This window comes from Balaenoptera borealis (assembly GCF_965194805.1).
Source record: "Balaenoptera borealis genome assembly, chromosome: 6".
Taxonomy (NCBI): domain Eukaryota; kingdom Metazoa; phylum Chordata; class Mammalia; order Artiodactyla; family Balaenopteridae; genus Balaenoptera; species Balaenoptera borealis.
The window spans coordinates 35,853,263-35,867,963 of record NC_138863.1 but is presented as its reverse complement, the minus strand read 5'-3'; the positions used below and the strand labels follow the sequence as shown (position 1 = coordinate 35,867,963).

Sequence of the window (14,701 nt, the reverse complement as noted above, 5' to 3'; positions counted from 1 at the left end):
GGAAGGCGCCTGGGCCTCTGACACCTTACAGTCCTCACACCCCACCAGGTCAGGATGGCTAACGCCTGGACTCGTATGTAAGGAAGAAATAACTTCTAGCTTATTTAAGCCATTATTTTAAACCATATCCTAACTAATACAAGGTGTTTCCTAGAGGGCCTCCAGTGCTCTCCAGAATTTCCCTCTCTTTCCCACTAGAGATGTGGAGGTAAAAAAACAAGGGTAGAATCTTCCCACTACCCTGTTCATAGACTGGGGGACTCAGGAATCTCATGACTGTACCCTGAAGTTTAGATAAGCAGGGATTTACAAACTGAATCCATGTTGTTCTGTAACCACTTCCTTAGCTGTGGTTAATTAAAAATTTAAACACACAACTGAAAAAATTTTTTTCCCAGTATTTCTTTAAAAAAAAACAGTTTCAACACTTAGAGTGGTAGAAAGTTCCAGTCAGGCTTTGGAAATCTCTGCAAAAGACATTCCCACATAGTCGAAACTGTGAAATCCATCATATAGAACATGAAATCTGAGTAAAAGACTCTAGTTTTACTACCAGCCCCACAAGTGACATCACAGGCAGGCTGCCTGAGCACTTTAATGCTCTGTACCTCTATTTCACACTTCAGAAAGAGCAGCTCTCCTGAAGAAATATCGTGAGGATTAGCATCATAGAGACTCAGGGTGAAAGAGGACATCCCTGGGCACCTGGTCAAAATACCCATCCAATGCCTGTTTCCCTGTCATTACTTCCTTGATAAGAAGACTGCCATCCATTCTGCTCACAGTCTATGTTTCCAGGTGATAAAGACCTCACTATTATTCAACTTCGTATAGTTGAATCATAAAGCAGTGAACATTTGCTAAAAACACCACTTACAGGAATTCCCTGGTGGTCCAGTGGTTAGGACTCGGTGCTTTCACTGCCAGGGCCTAGGTTCAATCCCTGGTCAGGGAACTAAGATCTCGCAAGCCGCGCAGCATGGCCAAAAATAAAAATAAAAAATAAAACACCACTTTTACTTTGTTACACTGCTTTTTTGTAGAGACGACACAAAAAGGAAAAAGCAGGGAGGACAGGTTTTGAAGTCAGATGGATCTGGCCTAAACTTAGGTCCACCATTTATGTGATCTGGGGCAAATCACTTAATGTCTTTAAGCTTCAGCTTCCTAAGTTATTGTAATACATATTTTAGGGACCACAAATGGTGAAATATAAAGTGACACATAATTCCTGTACATAGCAATTACTTAATAATTACGTGGTTGTTGTTTTGCTGTTATTATTTTTATCATTATCAGTCTTGTAGTCATTCTAGGAACGGTCCCAGCTTTGCCACTCACCAACTGTGTGACCTTGGGTAAGGTTCTTAATTTTTTCGGTGCCTCCATTTCCTCATCTGTAAATGCGGAGTGATAGTAATACATCACAAGTTTGCTGTGAGGGTTGAGTGTGTAAAAGAATACAAAGCACTTTGAACAGAGCTTTAGTAATTGTAAGCATTATATAACATAAATGTCAGCTTCTGTAATTATTAAGGAGTAAAACTCTTAACTGTATGGTAAAATGAAAAGATCGTGAATGGGGATATTTCGGAACAGTGCCTAAAAGAAAAACCTCTTAGGGAACTTCCCTGGTGGCGCAGTGGATAAGACTCCGAGCTCCCAATGCAGGGGGCCCGGGTTCGATCCCTGATCAGGGAACTAGATCCCACGTGCATGCCGCAACTAAGGAGCCCACCTGCCGCAACTAAGGAGCCCACATTCTGCAACTAAGGAGCCAGTGAGCCACAACTAACACCTGGTGCAACAAATAAATAAAATATTTTTTTAAAAAAAGAAAAACCTCTTATATTTGTCCTTTATAGTAAATTTGCTTCTCTAAATATGCTTTTCATTTTGATAATATTAAGTGTTCTCAACGTGAAGCAGTAAGTAGTACAGGGAATAGGAGACAATCTGGGGTTTAAAGCGGGCAGATGGAAGTCTAATATGTTTAAAGTTTTCAGAAATATTTTAAATAAAATGACAGAAAATTTGCATTTGGGACCCTTCTCTTATCTTATTCCCAGCGCTAGCTGAGCTGAAAAACTCAGGAGAAAGCATGGTTGACGGAGCATGGGAGTAGCCTGGCTTCTTCCGGGCTGGGCCAGGTCTTTCCACCAACCAGCTGGCTGACTTACAGTGTGTCACTTAACATCTCTGAGCCTCCATTTCCTTATGCAAAATGAGAGGCTTAATTAGAAGAGCTCTAAGATGCTTGCAATTTCTCACAGTCTAAGATCCCATGTGAACCTGGTCAGATACACATTAGCAGGCAAGCAGCCCTGCCTGGTTTTAGGGATAACTTTCCTAGATGTCTTATTCCGTGTTCTACTAAGTAATCTCAACATGTTAGAGTGGGTTTTTTTGTTTTGTTTTTTTGTTTTTTGTAGAGACCTACAAATGAAATGGTATTGTATCAGTCACAGTAGGTTAGGTTAGGTTATGCTGCATGGCTTTCAATGACTCAGTTTTGTTTTTACTAATGCTACATGTCCTTCAAGGGTCAGCTGTTGCACTGCTCTACGTCTTCATTCCAGGACCTAGGCTGAAGGAGCAGTCTCTATCTGGGTGTTGCTGTTCTTCTGGCAAAGGGAAAAGAGACATTTCAAACAACCAGTTGGCTCTTAAAACTGCTGCATGTAAGTTATATACATCACTTTTGCCTATATTTTATTGGCCAAAGCAAATCACATGGTTTCTCCTGAACTCAGCAAAGAGGGGATGAATAATCAATCCACCCATGGGAAAAAACACAGTGGGGGAAGAAAATAGAATATTTGGTGAACACTAGTACAATCTCCTACAGATGTCAATGGAGAAGGAAGAAGGAAGGAAGGAAGGAAGAAGAACTCTCTCTTTGTTGAGGGGAAACATCCGTACTGGAGTGTTTGGAACCCAAGATCATAAATGTAAGAACACTTCTAGGAAAACTACTAGCAGAGGAAACAGTTTCTTTTTGCTACTTTGTGAGAAAATAAATGCCAAACAAATAAAGGGGGAAAAACAAGGAAAGGGGTGCCGTTAGGGATGGGGAGAGAGAAGAGGAGCTGGGGAAACCCAGCCTTGGAGAGATGACACCATTTTCTGCAGCTCCAGGCAGCTCCAGCTAATGACTGTGTGCAAGCAGAATGTGAATGCTAAGGGTGCCAGCAAGTACATAAAAGGCAGAGGAAGAAGGATCAACATGTTTTGCTGCCATTTCCAGGAAAGGGATGGTGTCCCCAGCAGCCTCCCACAGTAGATGACCAGAAAAAAAAGCAAACACAAATAACAACTCATTGAAAATCCGAGTCGTGACTACTGTGTTTCACAGCACATCCTCCCTCAAATCCTGGCTGCAAACCAGCCCAGCCACTTAAAGCAGCGCTGGCAGCTTGCTCTCTCTTGGCACCGGGTATGCATGGCAGCTGGATGGCTTGTCGTCAGTGCAGTTTTGCAGCTGGTGGTGGTAGCAGTTGGCAAAAAACTAACTGTCCAGATGGGCATTAAATTTTCTTTAATGTTTATAATATGTCAAAAGAGAATAATCCTATGTCAAAGTGGCTTAGAAGAACTTTTACTCAGGAGCTTACAGAATTTCCTTTTTGACAAGATGGAGGTTGCTTTATCTCAACTACATATGTGAGTCTTATTCCCTTAAATTAGGTCGAGGCGCTCCTCCGCAGTGGAATCTCCTTTAGTTAAAAGGGCCTGGAGAGTCTCCAACCTATTCTCTTTCTCAGGTTCTCCACAATTTGTTGATCATTAGCCAACATTTAGCAGTATGGTCACAGGATTTGAACTGAGGACCCAAAAGGAAAATAATGTTTGATTCTGGAATTGTTATGTTCCTCAGAGGGACCAGTACCATTCAGGTAATGTTATAAAATTAGGAGTAAAGTAATAACCGTGTTGTATAGAAAAAAGAGCACTGGGCAAAACATCTTCAGACACATAAAACAGGCAAGGAATTAATATCTGAAATATATATTTTAGAATCACTATAAATCTATGAGAAAAACAAACCAACAACAACCTATTTTAAAAATGTGCTTACGGTACAGTATGCAACTCATAGAAGAGGAGATTATGATGGTTCGTATTGAGCACATTATGAAATGGTGATCAGCCTCATTAGTTTAGTGATCAGGGACAAGCAAGATACCATTCTCACCAAACGTACTGAGGACAAACTAAAGATTGTTTACAGGAAACGTCGTGAGCTTGTGAGGAAACAAGTGCCCTCGTACTTCATGCACTGCTGGGGGGTACAGCCAAGTAGACAAAGCAGTGTGACCACTTTGGAGGACGACTTCTCAGTATCTATAAATTGTAAATGCAAACGTCCTATGTCCCAGCAAATCCTTCCTCACATCTATCTCCTTCTCCCACCCTCATGCAAGAACATTCACAAGTGTGCACAGGAAGTCTATGCATTGATATTCATTACAGCAGTGTAACTCAGGATGGTCCTTGGACCACCAGTATCAGAATTCCCTGAGAATGTTTACATTAGCATTTCTAATCGTTGTTAGAAATGGGACCATTATTCCATCCCAGAACTACTGAATCAGAGTATGTGTGGGTAAGGCCAGGAGTCTATTTTAACAAGCCCCTCTGGTGATTCTGACGCTAACTAAACTTTGAGCAGCACTGTGTCATAACATTGTTTGTAATGGAGGAAAAATGAAACAATCTAAGTGCCCATGATACACTTATTTATATTTTAGGAAATTAGCCAGCAGTTTAAAAGAAGAGGGAGAAATGTGCTGATCTAGAAAAATATCCGAGACAGACTATATTGTAGAACCGATGTAAAGTATAATAGTAGTTATGTTTTTTAAAAGTTACAGAACAATATCATATATCTCTATACACACATTTCTACATATATGTGTACGTTGTATGTATATGTGTAAACATTCAGCAAAACGTCTGGAGGATACATATCAATTGATAACAGTGGTTATTCTGGAAAGGATTTGGGATTAGAACAGCAGTCAAGAGAGACTGTAGCTTTTGGGGAACTACACTCAATATCTTGTAATAACCTATAATGGAAAAGAATCTAAAAGAGAATATATACATACATGTATGTATGTATAACTGAATCACTTTGCTGTATACCTGAAACTAACACATTACAACATTGTAAATCAACTATATTTCAATAAAAATCTTTTTAAAAAAAGAAAGACTGTAGCTTTTCATTTGTCATTTCATATTTTGGCAAGAGCTTATATGTGTACTATTTGTAAAACTGTATTTTTACCTGGAGATCCGGGTTCTAGACCCAACCTGGGCACCATCCAGCTGCGTCACCTTGAGCACATGCCAGCTTCCCTAGACTTCAGCTTCCTAACCTGCCAAACCAGGAATTAGACCAGTCAAGCCCAGAGTCATTTTACCCAGCTTTATCTTGCTACAATTTTTGCCAGAGTTGTCCGAGTATGAAAATTAGGTTGTGTAATAAATCTGACCAAAGAAATAAAGAGAAACATGTATATCTGTCTATGCCCCTTGAGGAACTCGTTAATAATTACTTCCACATGTCATCTTAAGACAAATGACTTACATGAGATTTCCTGTGTTTAAATATCACTGTGGCTATATGAAGCTTTTTATATTTAAAGTTAAAGTTTAGAGACCTGATAAAACAAATTGCTCCTCAAACTTTTTCCAAGGGCTTGAATTTAAGTGAATCTTTAGGACCCTGGTTCCAAGAGCATCATGTGTGAAAATAAATAATGACTGCCCTGTCCTAGCAGGACACATTGGCTCAGACAATAATCACGCATGTGGTGAGCATATAATTACTTTAGAACACATAGATGGTATTAGATTGAAGAGCTGCAGTGATAGTATCATGTTTTCATTCTAACAGAAAAACTAGAGATTTGTTTTCTTTCTTCAATTTTATATATCATCTTAAAAAATTAAGAAAGAGAAGCAGCTTGTATCATGTATGAATCTAGATTGGTTTTGACTAAGCTATAAAGAAATCTGAATAAACCAGAATTCCAATGGGGACAGATATAAGAACCTTGATTAAATAAGAATTAAAAAGAAAATAATATTTATACTAAAAAGCAAAGAGTAAGGCAAAAACGCTAAGTACAAAGTTCAGTCAACTCTGCCCCATAAGAGAAAGTCCTGCTTTCCTGATCAAATGCAGTATTTAAACACAGCAGTGAACCAGAAGGAGTCTTACAGACCATTAACCACCCCATTAGTTTATAACCAATTAATGATAAATTTGAGACTAGAATCCAGCCTTCCTGTCTTTTAGGCCAGGGCTTCTTTCTGAGTGTTAATAGGGCAAACACAAATGCCTTTAGCACCTTGAATACGAGTGGATGAGTCAGCCCAATTTTATAAAGAAATTATTTTTGAAAATAGAGTTAAACACTTTTCATCATATATCTTTAAAGTGAATTTAAAGAAGATTTATGGGGGAAGCCTTTTATAAATGTAAATACAGTATACCTTTTAGTAGAGTTTAGTAATTCTGGATATGGAGTCATTTCTACTCCTCTTTTTAAAAAAAGAATGAAATTATAACAGTGTGTCGGTTATTTTCTATGTGCCACCCCAGATCCATTCTCCAACTTTCCCGGCCCTGCTCTGGCTCCTGGAAGCTGACCTCCACATTGGGCCCCTTGCCTCCAGCCTTCTGCTGAGTTTGTCCAGTGGGAAATAAGGCAGAGATTAGTATTTGGAGGAGACAGTGAGGTTAGGGCATTATCCCTCTGCACCCCAGTGCCCATTCCTGTGCTGTCTCCTCACTGCCTTGCTGGCAGTGGCTAGTTGGCAATCCCCCTCCCAAGGCTCCGAGCTCTCTCTGGTCACAGTGGTCCCTGAGTCCCTCACCACCTTTTACGGGTGTCCTTGACCTCGCCCTACACCTCTGTAACTAGTCCCTTCACGAAACCCTTATTTGGTTAGTCCCATAAGTGTACCATCAATTTCCTGCCAGGACCCTAACTGCTTACTACACAGAGTAATCAAAAGCCTGTAGGTATCTGTGAATACTGGTATAAAGCCAGCAACTGGTAAATGAAGTCCCAAGCCATCCCTGAATAAATCCCGGCCAGGACCAGATCTAGTCCTGCACAACTGGAGTCTGCACGCTCCACCCTCCTGTTAGGAGAGGCCGCCTGCCGTAGACCTGAGCATCGTGCGAGTTCTCACTCGGTGGGCTGAGAGTGCAAGGCCCAGGCTGCTCTCCACCCAGGTAGTTGGATGAGACGATGTCTCTTTCCAGGACAAAGAGCAATCTTGCTTACCACTTGCTATAAATAAAGCAGTAGGTTCCCAAGCTCAGTGTTCCTTGGCTGGACACAAACCCACTGGGCATGGAGCAGCCACCTGGCCCATCCATAATGCCCTCGTGGGTCTCCAGGAACAAAGGGAACTGACACAAACATGATGTCCCTACTGCTGGTTGTGCTGAGTCTGACCTGGGACCCACGTGTCTTCTTCATCCATGACATAGGAACAGGCTAATTTATGAGCTTGTAAGTGGGGTAAAATCCCAGACTCCGGCATCTTCAGCCTCTGACTCTAGCCACTCTGGCCTCTTCCTTCGCCAGGCACACAGCTGAGTCCTGTCTTTAGGATCCTGCACTTTCTCTTCCCTTCAGGTGGAATGCTCAGTCCCAAGGTCTTCACATAGCCGATTCCAGCTGTTCTCAAGCCTCAGATCCCTGTGTGTCATCTCCTCAGAGAGGCCTTCCGTCACTGTCCCAATCAAGAGTCACTCTCTCCCATCATGCATTTTAGTTTCTTCTTAACATTTTTTACTCTCATATTATCTCTCAGTTGTTTGTGTAATGCTTCTTTCCCCCACTAAAATGTAAGCTCCAGGAGAAGTGGAGTCTTTGGGGTCTTGTTCTCTGTCTCCCTAGAACTTAGAATAGTTCCTGCCCAGTGAAGTAGCACAATGGATATTTGATGAATAAATGAATAACCAAATGAATGAATGAGTTTTTACAACGCTACCTTTTATTGTGTGATATTATATACTCATTGAATTTCAGGTACCTCGTCTGTATAATAAAAGTAAGAAAATAATCTGCCTTGTGGCAGATATGTATTATATTATATTGTATTATCTTATATTATAATTGTATTTGCATATAATTATAAATTTCATCTTATATGCTGTATATAACAATAAAATAACACAATATTCTGAAAACTGTAAAGTACAATATCATTCCTGTAAAATGCAAGGTTCAGTTTTAATATAAAAGTACACATTTGAGGTCAATCTTAATATTTTCTGCTTTGTAATAATATCATTTAGAGAGGCCACATAATAGTCACTAGATGCATGTTCGATGCATGCTTAATTCGTTCCACTCAAAAAGGGGCTGTTAGAAAGTGAAGGAGTGAGAGGCATTTTTCAACACATCTAGTCCTAAGTAATAACACATCAGCGTCTTCCAACCAAAAAGCACTGCTAAGAGCCTATCCAATTCTACGTCAGCACAGTTATGGAGACCTCATGCAGAGATGACAACACTCCAGTGATTTCCAGGGCTTCACCCTCAGTAATTAGGTGGATTCCACCAACCCTACAGGAGAACCAGGCTCATTGCTGGGTGCTCCAGCTGGGGTTTGGAATGTTCACACTCTCCTCTCCCCCAGCATGACTTGCCATTTGTATTGAGTTTCGCAGAGCCTCCTGCAAGGTCCCTGATTTGCATCCTTATGCTACAAAATAAGTCTGATACAATATTACAAGGCAGTGGGGGGATAGGAGGCTCCTTGCTTTACCTATTTTTAGGTAGCACCCTCCAACTGAAGATTCACTGGAGATCTTTATAGAAGAAATAATGGTGCCTTCCTCACCTCATTCCAGCTCCCTCCTTGCCTTTCCCCAGCCCTCCACTTGTCCTCTTCTGTTCCCTGTCTGCTGTCAGTGATCTTATTCAGGGATGGAGCAACCTGTGGATTTGAACAGAGAGACCACTCCATAGGAAAGAACCTCATGCGATGCTGAGAAGTAATTAGAAAAATCTCAAAATTTCTGACACCAGTGACTTCGTGAATACAAGATATTATGGCCAGACTGGAGAAAATCTCTTCGAAAATTTGAAGTAAATTATGTCTAAGAGAATTTCCTCATGTGTGAAATGACAAGGTTGGAGTATTTATTTAACATACACTGCCAGAGTACACATTATGTGCCAGGCAATGTCCAATAGGATCGCCACTACTAAAACACTGCTAAATTACTAAAACATTACTTTGTTTAACCCTCACAAAAACCCTTTGAGGCAAGCGCTCTTATTATCCCCATTCTACAGATGAAAAAGTTGAGGCACGCAGAAGTTAAGTAAACTGCCCAAAGTCATGCAGACGACAAAGCAGCAGACCCGGGTTCTGATCCCAGGCAGCCTGGCCTTAGAGGCCAGCTCTCAGCCATGGTGCCATGATGGCACTTAGATTCTCACCAAAGTCTCGTACTGTGCTAATGCTCATGATTCTATTCTCTCAGGGCCTAGTTTCCAACACATTCTAACATGTCTAATATTCATACGATAGATGGATTATTTGGCCAGAATTTCTATCTTATAAGCCATCTCATACAGGAGAGGGATTCTACTGCCATTCGGTATTCAGAGGTATTGAAAGCTACTTCTTTCTAGGGCCCAGAGAAGCCAGCCTGCCCTTTATTTTACTGGAGTAGAACTTACTATGGATGCCTTAAAGAAAATGTCCTCAGTGGACCCAGGCATGTGAAACCTGGAATCTAGCTGTGCCTTCTGTTGTGACAGCTCTGACCTGGATACACCATCCCTGTGACACTCTCTCGTGTCATCTAAGTATCTTGTGTCATCTCAGACCATCTAAGTGGGTGGTCTGAGGCCCAACAATATGCCTCAGTGTCCTTCATGGTTAAAGAGCCCACACCGAGAACATGAATACATCTAGGTCTTCTTTCTCCTGTCTCAACACCCAGATCAGCAAGATTCAGTCCCACAATACTCAACAGCAAAAAGCAGTGAATAGTAACATGAGTGATGAATAGGCAGAGCACAGAGGATTTTTAGGGCAGTGAAATGACTCTGAATAATATGTATAATACCATAAAGGTGGATACATGACATCACATACTTGTCCAAACCCATAGGCTACATAGGACCAAGAGTAAACCCTAATGTAGAGTATGGACGCTGGGTGATAGGGTCGTGTCCATGGGGGTTAACTGACTGTCACAAAGGTATGCCTCTGGTGTGGGATGTTCAGAGTCAGGGAGGCTGTGGGTCTGCTGGGGCAGGGGGTATATGGGAACTCTGTGCTTTCCACTCAATTTGGCCGTAAACCTAAAACTTTTCTTAAAAAATAAAATCTATAATAACATGAGTTTTTACTTCAGTCTCTTGAAAAGGAGACAAAAAGGAAATCCCACCCTGGAACTGCACCCATATGGCACCTCTTTTCTGTCTTCCCTGCGACTTCAGCTGCTGCGGTTATCCCGCCTCGCCCTTGGGTCTCTTCCTCATTCTCTATCCCTCCCCATTTGCTTCTCTTTCTACTTACAGGTCCACACACATAAGCACATGTACACCACACACACGCACACACACACACGCACACACACACAGCAGCCGAACTTTTCTCATGTAAGTTAAGTTAGCTTCCCTCTCTGCCATTCTCCTCCTGCCCTTAGCCCCATCACTCACGTGCCAGGGCCTACATGGAACCCTCCATACATTGTCCAGTACCTGGAAATGCTGTTAACACAATAAGGTAGTACTATAAGTACAAACTTAACATTTAAAATTGCATGCAATACAAAATTACGTGATTTTGAAACAGCACAATTTTAACAATATTAAGAGCTTTATGCATGAATTTTGAAATGTGTATCTCCCACAAATAAACACTTGTACAGATGACGTAACTTAAAGCTGACAAGCTGAATAAACTGCAAACTGAATTTAGCCGTTGCCGTGGCCTTACCACATTAGCCTGTGAACAGAAACCCCCATCATAGTTCGCTTGTCACAAACTATGGCCTTGAACTCAGGCAGATTAGAACTCCATAAGGACTTCGGGGTGTATCTTTTGATTAAATGAGAAGGAGTGTTGTTATACTTTAATAATTTTGTTCCTGCCATATAATTTAGGTAAATATGTAGATAATCACAACGTACTAAACTGTAGGTTTAATAGGGAATTCAATATTTCATTTTCTGCATAAAGTGTTAAGCATTTTCCAAAGAAAGATAATGTATTCATATATAAAACAGTGCTTTTTCAGCATATGTGGCCCTGAACTTAAGCGTTGACTTGATGGTTAATGATGCATCTGCTAAGTGTGCAGATTGTAAAGAAAGTACTTTCTATTGTTCAATAATATGCCCTATTTAATTGCTCTATTATTGAATAAAAATCCCTAAAGAATTTTCACTTCCAGCAATGGTTTCTGACTTTCTTTTGGTGTCTAGACAATAATGATTTACTGAAATGTGTGGGGAGCAACGTAAGAAAAGGCCTTAAAATATTTAATATTTGTAGTTATTGGAGTAGGGGGAGGGGAGAAAAGACAAAGCAATATTACAGGTTGCTACTAAGTTTCCAGATCAAAACAGTTTTGATATAAATATTGAAAAATTTTAATGATCCAAAACCTCAATGTAAAATAGAAGGGATGAGTGATGTAAGAGTTTGTCCCTCCAAAAAGAGAAGGTCGGAATGGTTGGGCATGGTGAGCACTCTCACGGCGGCCAGGAAACGCTCAGAAGTGTTCTCCCAGCTCTTTCACACACCCCCAAACTCTTCGAGCAAGTCTACGGTGGTCCTGCACTCAAGGGACAGACACTGCTCAGTGGCCATATGTGTGCAATTCCCTTCCTGACTTCCAAGACTTTTGATGGATGGAGAGTTCTCCACCATGCCTTTTGCTTTCTACTTGTACATCTGTGAGCGCTCATGGTCTCCTGCTCTGCTGATATCTTCTGTTTGCTTCTATAGATCGACTTTTCATCCTTTCCCACCTGTGCCCCAGGAGGCTGAACTTCATCAGTCTTCCAGTTGAATTTAGCCAGGCACAGCCTCCAGAAGGAAACTGAAGGCAGGAGGAGAATGAGATTTGGGTATCTTCCCCCACCCCCAGCTCCTGCTGGCAGAGTTGCAATGGGTTGGCTTCCATCAGCCCCTCTACTGAAGGCTTTCCTTCCTCCAGGACACGCATGTCCTGTTATGACGACCACTCCAACCTCTTGCTTCTTCAGGTCTAGAGTGGTAATGACTCCTTTCTTTTGCCAGCCCAGGGCATTGCATCATCTTCAGTTGTTTACCTAAGCCTTGGCTACACCTGTGTAAATGTCCTCTTTATTAAACTCTTCTCAATTACCCAATTTGATTGAGTCATCTATTTCCTGCCAGGAGCATGATTTCACCCTCAAACCAGGAATGACCTATTAGCCCTTCTCCACCCACCCCAACCCTTCCCATCCTTTAAAGCCCAGCTCCCATTTTAGTTCAAATCTCACCTCCTTACTTGTGCATTCTACATTGATATCTTTCATCTGAGGTGCTTTAGACTTATCATCTACAGCACGCAGTGTGTCCCGTTTCAGTCTCTTTTTTATCTCCTTAGCATCGCTAGTACAGTTGATAACGTTCTTGGCTTATATCCTTACAACTCAGTACTGTGTTGGCTGAGTATTAAGTATTCAATAAAAGTCTTTCTTGGGCTGTAGAGGTCATTCCCTCCTTTAAAGGACTGCATGTTCATCCGAAATCTTCAGAGCATGTCACAGGATCATAGATGGAGTAAGAAGGAACTAGGGAGATAATTTGGCCCAATCTCCCCATTGTGGTGATGTGAAAACTGAGGCTCGGAGAGGTGACCTAACAGTCCAACATCTCAGAATCGGGAGGTGGCAAAGCTGGAGGGGAGCCCAAAGCAAGAATTTTTCTATCATTCTTTGCCACTCTGATACTAGTTTTAGTGTCTCTGTGTCTTATTACCAAAAAATTCACCTCTTCATACCTGGATCCTTAGTATATTCCTTCCCTTTCAAAGACAGCAAACATTTGTTTCTCCTAGTGAAATACCATTTCCTGAGTCCCCCAGAGCTGTTATCTATTCATGCATTATCCCTGCACCTACCACTTTAAAAATTCACCACCCAGACAAAGGCTGGATTCTATTCTTCCCTGCATATCTGGGAAGGGGAGAATAGAGAGCCCTTTGGCTGTTTACTTCAATATTCTCAGATAAATTCAGGCTAGCACAAAGAGGATTCTGGCCATTGTCTGCAGCTTCACTCACAGCTACATGCTGAATAGGAAAGGGATCAACCACCCACATTTAAAATATTCATAATTACACACTCTGTCCTCCAAGGGGCATCTGCCTGCCGGCGGATGCACACACACGGAGAACTGCACAGGGCCGGGAGCTCTTACTCTGCCACGGAATCCAGCCCCTTTAGAGGCGGAACGCTGGAGTTCTGAATATTCAGACCAAGTGCAAGCTGGCAGCGCTTCCTCTCAATCCTCTGATTGCCATGTCCTGGGGATCCTGGATATGCGGGGGGCGAATTTACTCCCCGCTCTGATGGAGAATGGGAGGCATGTGCATCAGCCACCTGACGTTTAACTGGACTCGAATGGCAAGACTAGCACTTTATTACACCATTCCGTTTAGTCACTCAAGTCAACTTCAGCACAACAGAGAAGATGAGGATGATGGGCGGTGGCCCATGGCGTGACCCGGAACATCCCAGCGTGGGTCTCAGACAATGGGTGTGCCACTTTTCCCGTGTTAGACGTATCATTTAGTGCAACACTTTTATTACGTTAAAGGAGGTTCCACATAAAAATGTCAGCAGCATCCAGTTGACTCATGGAATTGAGAACTGTGCATTAGCTGCCGATTTAAATTGATTTTGCTTCTTGAACCATGAAAAATCGTTCTTTGAACAAGAATTCATGATAAATACACATGTGTAAAAGGCCTTTAATCATAATTATTTTAAATACATAAAACACGATTTAAGCTTCTCAGCCTCATTAATTTCTTACGGTATAAAAGAACAAAAACAACCGGTAAATGAGAAAAGTATAAGTCATAATTTAAATGTGTTATGCATGGTCATTTAGCTCATTAAATGAAAAGATTCTTTGTAAACTCCGAGCCATAGAACATTTCTGTGTTACCCAATGATGGAAGCAATGTTACAAATTTTTTTTGCAGAGAACAAATTTTTTTTTTATCATTTAGGTCTTAAAAGAATATCACCAACAATTAAAACAGCAGAATTAGGATAATGAAATCATCTTGTAACGCCTTGGATGCCCTCTTTTGGAGCACTTAGCCCTTGTTTTCCCTGCAGAGGACTAAAGAGCAGGGGTCACATTCTCACGGTGTAGCACATAGTAAGGGCTTAGTAAATAGCAACTGGACTGACTCTGTGCTGGGCAGGATGCTCTATATCTATACAAGGGTACCCAAATCTTCCCCACAACCCCAGGATCCGAATCATGGTAGGGTTTAATCTTCCATTCTCTGCAGCACATGTGTCTTCCCAAGGCTTCCAATACACCTGCCACTTCTGGTCATCCAATCTGATTAGCATGTCTTCATTAATATGGTGGGCCACTATGATGTTCTTCAGGACATCCAGATGAGCCAGGTCCCCTCAGACTGTATTGT

General features: G+C 41.5%; 1 protein-coding gene across 6 annotated transcripts in view; it reads right to left on the bottom strand.

Moving 5' to 3' along the window:
• FTCDNL1 (formiminotransferase cyclodeaminase N-terminal like) overlaps window positions 1-14,701 on the bottom strand; it is a 175,388-nt gene that overhangs the window by 47,258 nt on the left and 113,429 nt on the right. Inside the window, exon 5 of one of the 6 annotated variants that reach the window (XR_014246130.1) lies at window positions 5,294-5,384. The exons of 2 other annotated variants lie outside the window; for them this stretch is intronic. Coding sequence is in view for 3 of the 4 variants with exons in the window: in XM_082397426.1 (XP_082253552.1) it covers window positions 10,726-10,766 (41 nt within the window). In the remaining variant the exon portion in view is untranslated. 3 more of the 6 variants (XM_082397429.1, XM_082397426.1, XM_082397430.1) reach the window with 3 other exon arrangements.